The 6,315-nt window shown below is 40.4% G+C and overlaps 1 protein-coding gene across 1 annotated transcript; it reads right to left on the bottom strand.

Annotated features, from left to right (window-relative positions):
* Positions 1 to 3,088: 3,088 nt before the first annotated feature.
* Positions 3,089 to 3,553, bottom strand: LOC139905283 (uncharacterized). Its single transcript, XM_071888110.1, has one exon. The coding sequence runs from the start codon at positions 3,551 to 3,553 to the stop codon at positions 3,089 to 3,091; it is 465 nt and encodes a 154-aa protein (XP_071744211.1).
* Positions 3,554 to 6,315: the final 2,762 nt, after the last annotated feature.

Here is a 6,315-nt window from a genome sequence, read left to right as displayed (position 1 = left end):
TTTTATATTATATTTTATCTACTTATCTTTTTTTAATATGAGTTTGTTGTTAAAAAGGAGTCCTCCTTTGACCCACAAGTAAAGGAACAATCAGAAAGAGACTTATGAGGGTTCGGGTTAAGGGAAAAGTTTTCAACCAAGTAATATATTGTTAAATCCAGCCTAACAACCGGCCCTGGAGGCGGATATGTGGGCTAAATTATGTAATGGTGACGTGTCAGGGGCGTTTTTAAGGATTGGGCATTGCTATGTATGCTTTTTTTTTTGACAATTTTGACAGAATGTTTAGGATTTTTTTAAAGAAAAAAAAAAAAACATTTTTCCGAAATTTAATAGAGTTTTTTTCAAGGGGATAACATTTGTACAACTAACTAATATTATATTTTATGTACTTTTGCTATATATTTTTGTGAATAATAAAAATCCATGAAAAAATAACAAATTTAAGGAAAAAAATTCTTCAATTTACTTCCCAATAATTATGATAAATTCAGACGAGTTGATAGGAGTGGTTCCAATAGCTACAGGAGCTATCGAGAAAGTTTATAATATATGGAGTAAGCAAAGAAATTTCTTCCCTGTCGTTTTTTCTTTCACAACAAATACTTAATGATGTTGGCTTCCCCATTTTTTGTCAATTGTTGACTAGATCATTGTGATAAGTAAGAAAAAAAGGTATGTGCAAAAAAAAAAAAAAAAAAAATGTAATTTGTTGAAAGTTCAGTCAAATGATTTTGTCTCCTCTAAAAATGAAGCATTATATAAATCAAAAAGTCATCACATATCACCAGAGTGGGCTTAAAACATATTGGACACATCTAGATGTGACTTTTCACGAAAATGATATTTTAGGATTCATTCAAAAACATGGTTATAATATGGTTTACAATGTATTTATTATTTTCCAAAGCTGTTATCATTATTCTTGAGAGGGAACATCTAAAGGTGTGATACCTCAAATATCTTGTTATAACTTCTTCATTTTGAAAGAGAGATTGTTACGATTTGATGATTATTATATGCAAAGATCTTAGAAGTAAACTTCGTGTACAGACTATATGGGATTACCATAAGATCAATTAAACAATGTACATAAAATGTAATCTTATAATATATAATTTTTGTTCTTTTCAATTTCTCACACGTGTTCACTATATTACATAATACAATATAATAACAATACTGAGAGATGCTCTCTGACGTCAGAACATCGTACGATTAGGGATGAGGCGATAGCTCTCGAGCCGAGCTCTTAACGTCTATCCTCACACCCCCTTTCGAGCCCTGAGTCAATCCGAAGGGGTAAGTTTGTTTGGAACAAATCTTAATCTTTTAGTTTGTCGTAGGTTCGGGGGCTTGTAAGCTTGACCGTTATCCTTGATGGTACTTTCGGAGTGAGGCATTGTAATTATGTCCTAGCGATTTCTGAGGATCTGGAAAAAGCCTCAGTTTCTAAATAGGGTTTTGCCCGACGGAAGGATGAGAAGTTATTCTCTGTATCGTTTCTTGCCTTGAATAGTGGCTCTCCAATCCCAGATTTTGGAAGTTGGATACTTCCAGACGTTGGAGCCACTAGGGATGGGTTTGAGCTGATTTGCTGCCTTGTCAACATGGTTTCTTGCGTGCTCATGCTGTTTGGCGAACCGTCTGATATGTTCTTTGAGGCGTTTCCTGTCCATCCTTGGCAAGTGATAGGTTGTGAGTAGGGAGTCTTGATCGCATTGGTCTTTCGAAGACAATTTGGGACGGGGACAGTGAGCCATGTCGAAGTGGTGTGTTTCTCAATTCGAGTAGCTCCTCCTAAAATGCTTCAGATTCTGTGTTCCCAGTTTTCAGGAGCAGAGTCTTAATTTACTTAACGGCAGATTCTGCTAGTCTGTTAGATTGAGGGAAGTGGGGTGATGATAGTCTATGTGTGATGCCCCAGCGATCAAATAAGTTTTTTGTTTCTGCTAATGTGAATTGAAGAAAATTCTGAATGGTCTACCAAAGGTGGCGATGTGGAGGAGGAGGCTGTTGATACAAGAAACAAGAACAAATGAGTGAACAAGAGAAAGTTGGAGTATTAGTCGACTATTTCTAGGTAGTGCTTGCCGTGGAATTCAAAAAAATCGGTTGCAATCTCTTGAAAAACATATCTAGGGGTAGGGTCCGATTTCAGAGGTTCCTTAGGTAGGCTTGATCGACGACTTTGGCATTCTTCACAAGCTTCGATGAGGTTGCGTATATTTGCTCTAATTCCAGGCCAAAAAATAGTTTGGCGGTCCTGTTTCATTGTCTTCTCTACCCTCTGATGATTGGAGTGTAGTCGTTGGAGGATTTAATACCGGTTCAATCGTGGTATAATGATTCTATCGCCGAAGAAAATGAGATTGTTGTCAATGTTGAGATGGGGAAGAATCTTTGCGTATGGTTTTAGCACAGGATTAATATTTTGTTTAACAATTTTTCTGAAATGTTCTCCTTTAAAAGGCAGAAAACGGGATTGTTCCAAGATGTTTGAGTAATTTCTTCCAAGATCAGATCACGTGCAATGCCCTCGAGGGCGATGTGATCACACTTGATTTGAGATATATCTGAGTTGTTAAGAGTGTCTAGGAGATTTGTTTTTACTGTGTGGATTGATCCATATATATCCTGGTTGAAGTCATTGTACCCTTTGTTGGGTTTGTCCACAGGTGAGCCGGAGAGTGAATCTGCCATATGATTGTCCTTGCCTCTTTTTAAAACTGTTTTGAAGTCGTAAGGGGTCAAATAACTCTCGAGCCTCTGAAATCTTGTGTTGTCTACGGCGTCATGTGTTATTTTGTTGATGATCGTGATGAGTATAAATTCCGGTAGCCCAAAAAGTTAGCTATGGCATTTACGTAGTGCCCAGACAGCCGCGAGCAACTTTAGCTCATCCATGGCATAGCGTGCGTCTGTCTCCGTGACGAAGCGGCTACCACATTCAATAAGTTTCCATCCATCTTGTTCGTCTTTTCGGAGTAATATATATCTGAGGCCGTTGAGCCTACTTGGGTCTGTTTGAATAATTTATGCCATTTAAACCGTTTATGATCAAACGTTGTTTGTATGGGTGATGAAACTAAGCACTTTTTGACCTCTTCGAAGGCACTGACATGATCCTCTGTCCAGATGTATGGATTTTTGGGCTAAGAAGTGAGCGGAGGGACAAGAATTTTGCTGAGACCGTGTCTGAAAATCCTGATAATTGCTCGACTAATCCTAAGAAAGAGAGATATGAGATTTTCTTAGGTGTCAGAAATGGAGGGATTGCTTTTATATATTCTGGGTCAACTTGGATGCCTTGGCTTGTCACTCTGAAGCCAGCACATTTGACTTTCATTCGACTATAGTCTATCTTTTTGGGATTGAGAGGGATTTCAGTATCTCTACAGCGATGGAGGAATTTACTTTCGTTTTTTTCTTGACGGTGCATAGAACAATCGCCCAGAATGATATCATCAAGAACTTTTTCCATATTATCTATCTCTGGGAGGGCTTCATCTCCCCGGCGGTTGTATTCGTGTCCTGCAGACGAGAGCTCCATAGCGGCACGGAGGGGTTTGTAGCGTCCCTAGGGGGTGATGAAGTTGACGACATCTTGTCTTGATAGATGGAGTGGGATCTAGTGATATCCAGAGGTAGGTGGTGTCAAAAGTTGTAAAAATTTTTGTGTTTGGAGGAATGTGAGAAACTGCATATTTCAGAGAGGTGATAGGGTGCTCCAACCTGCAGAAATGCTCATTTAACTTTCTTAGATCCACAGAGAGCCTCAATTTTTCTTCCTTGGCAACAACTGACATAGGGTGGACCCATTCAATGGGATTAGAAAACTTCTGGATGACGCCTCGGGATCTTCTTGCCTCGCTCACAAAGAGGTAAAGGGATAGATCTGGGACCTCTAATTTTGAAAGGAGTGGCGTTGGTTTTTTGAGGTGGATGGCCATAGTTCCATGTTCTTCAGATTTTTTCTCCGTCATTGACGTCAGAATATTCTCTAAGGAGGGATTCTTTGGTGGTGAATATACTTTCTACTCCTACTACAGTGTTGTTTTTATGCATGTGATTAGGTGCTCCCAAGTGATCCAAAGTGGTCGTAGCAGGGGTACACTCGAACAAATCACTGTTAATGTAAACGACTTCGAGCACGGGGCGCATTTGGACGTCCTTGACATGTTCTATTGGAAATGGAAATTCAGGTTGGATGATTTTCTATTTAATGCATGCGTCCAGGCTGAGTAGTATTCCTCGCTATTCCCTTGATACTTGAAAAGTCATTGGGGTCATGATGTCATGATTTTTTATTTGGGTCTACATCTCGCCGATGATGTCGATACAGAGGTTATTTGCAAATTTGTGTTGTCCTTCAGGCTTTTTGATGGTGTTGATGTTAAATCCCAGACGTTCAGCATTCTGTGTACTGATGAGATTAACTGAAGCATCGCTGTTTAGGAGCACGTTCCCGAGGGATCCCAGAGAGATTCCATTCATGGAGAAGAAGTGGCAATGTTGGACTGTAACTCACATAACTTAGTTGATCTCGATTCGGGGACTCCTTGTCTACATTTGCCATATACACAGAAGATAATTAGGAGCTACGGCACATGGAAGCATAATGTACACTCTTGTTGCAGCTGTTGCAAATCTGACCATTTGCACAACATGCTTGTTTACTGGGTGAGTGGGTTTTGCCGCAGTTTTACACGATTGCTTGGATCCATCCGTGTTCGATGAGGAGCGGTTGACTGAGATTTTAGATCGACCAAGTGATCCATATCTTGGTATTGCCTGGACATGTTGAATTTGTTTCTTGGAGATCTTGAAGGAGGATCTGTTAGCCTATTTTGACGCTACAGATAGCAATATCTCTATTTAGAGTTGGGAAGGTAGACTTTTCTTCCAGATCAACTCTTGTGTCTTTGTCACGGATCCCAACGACGATTTGTCTCACAATCTGTGCATCACGTCAATGATTGTATGCTTTGGCTTCGTCCACCATGTCTTTTAGCGTGAATCAATATTTGTCAAACGATTCCCCAGGTAATTGTTTCCTTTTTATGAAGTTTACTTCAGCAACAACTTTGCTACTTTTCCCCCTGAAGATTGTAGATTCTCGAGTAGGACATTAACTGTGAGATCAGAGAGTTTAAGGTATATCTTATACGAGTATTCCAATATTAATTTATCGTGCATTTCCAGAACGCTGAGGAAGGTCCATATTTGTTGTTCGTGAGGGAAGGAAGCAAAGTTTTGGGCTCTCGATTCCGATGTCACACCAGTGACAGAACTGTCGAAAGGTTACTTATCGAGTAGTTTTTCGATTTTGAAGGCCTGTAAGGTTTAGGTAGAGGTGATGGAAACGCTACTACCTGTCTTCGCATGGCTGCTGGTGTTTAGGGGGGGAGAGGTCTGCAGGTTGTGAGTAGGAGGTGTAGTGGAAGCACTAGGTGCCACTGAAAAGGTCGGTGAGATTGCTAGTGCAGCTGGTAATACTTTCCCTTGCGGTTGGCTGAAAGGCCAGGAATGAAGTTTGCGTTGTTGAAGTTTTTGTGTCTGCAGTAGTGCTCTGTGATAGGAGACCCCTCATTTGTTCCAAGAGGCTGTTTGTCTGTGCATTCATCTGGTCCTCGAGGTGGTAAGCGTTCCTCACTAGTGTGGTTTGGAATTCGTTATGAAGGTCTGTGGAAGCCTTTGTTTGCTTTACTAAGAGTTCGTTGACCAGAGCGTCATGGTTCCGCTCAGCTTCTTCTCTGATATTGACAAGGTCTTCTGCCTTGATCTAAGGGATGGGTGACAACCATTGTTGTGTTACTCTGGTAGGGTAGAGGTTGCTGAGAGTGTTTTAGTGTGAGGAGTGGATAAGGGTTCGTCATCTGGAGCGGTAGGTTATATGTGCGCCGTTGTGTGTTTGCTTTGGGGTTGGCGTTCTTCCTTTCAATTTTCCTGACCATTATAGCAGGATGGGATTTACTAGGTATGGTTACGTTCCGAGCCGAGGATGGAGATGCTTTCGATCTCTGAATCCGTGAGAGGAGGGTTCGTCTTGTTGAGTGTTACGATGATGTCATCGACCAAGACTTTAGGACTGCCCCATTTGGGATTACCATTAGATCAATTAAACTCGATTATAAATCTTATCATATAGAATTTTTATTCTTTTCAATTTCTCATACGTGTTCTCTATATCACATAATACAATATAATAATAATACTGAGAGATGCTCTCTGATGTCAGGGCGAAGTAAGTTTAGGGATGAGGCGATAGGTCACGAGGCGAGCTCTTAATGTCTATCCTCACAGACTGTACAC

Source organism: Lepeophtheirus salmonis, chromosome 5 (genome assembly GCF_016086655.4).
Source record: "Lepeophtheirus salmonis chromosome 5, UVic_Lsal_1.4, whole genome shotgun sequence".
NCBI classification, from domain to species: domain Eukaryota; kingdom Metazoa; phylum Arthropoda; class Copepoda; order Siphonostomatoida; family Caligidae; genus Lepeophtheirus; species Lepeophtheirus salmonis.
Note: the sequence above shows the minus strand (reverse complement) of the source record. Positions and strands in the feature narration are given on the sequence as shown.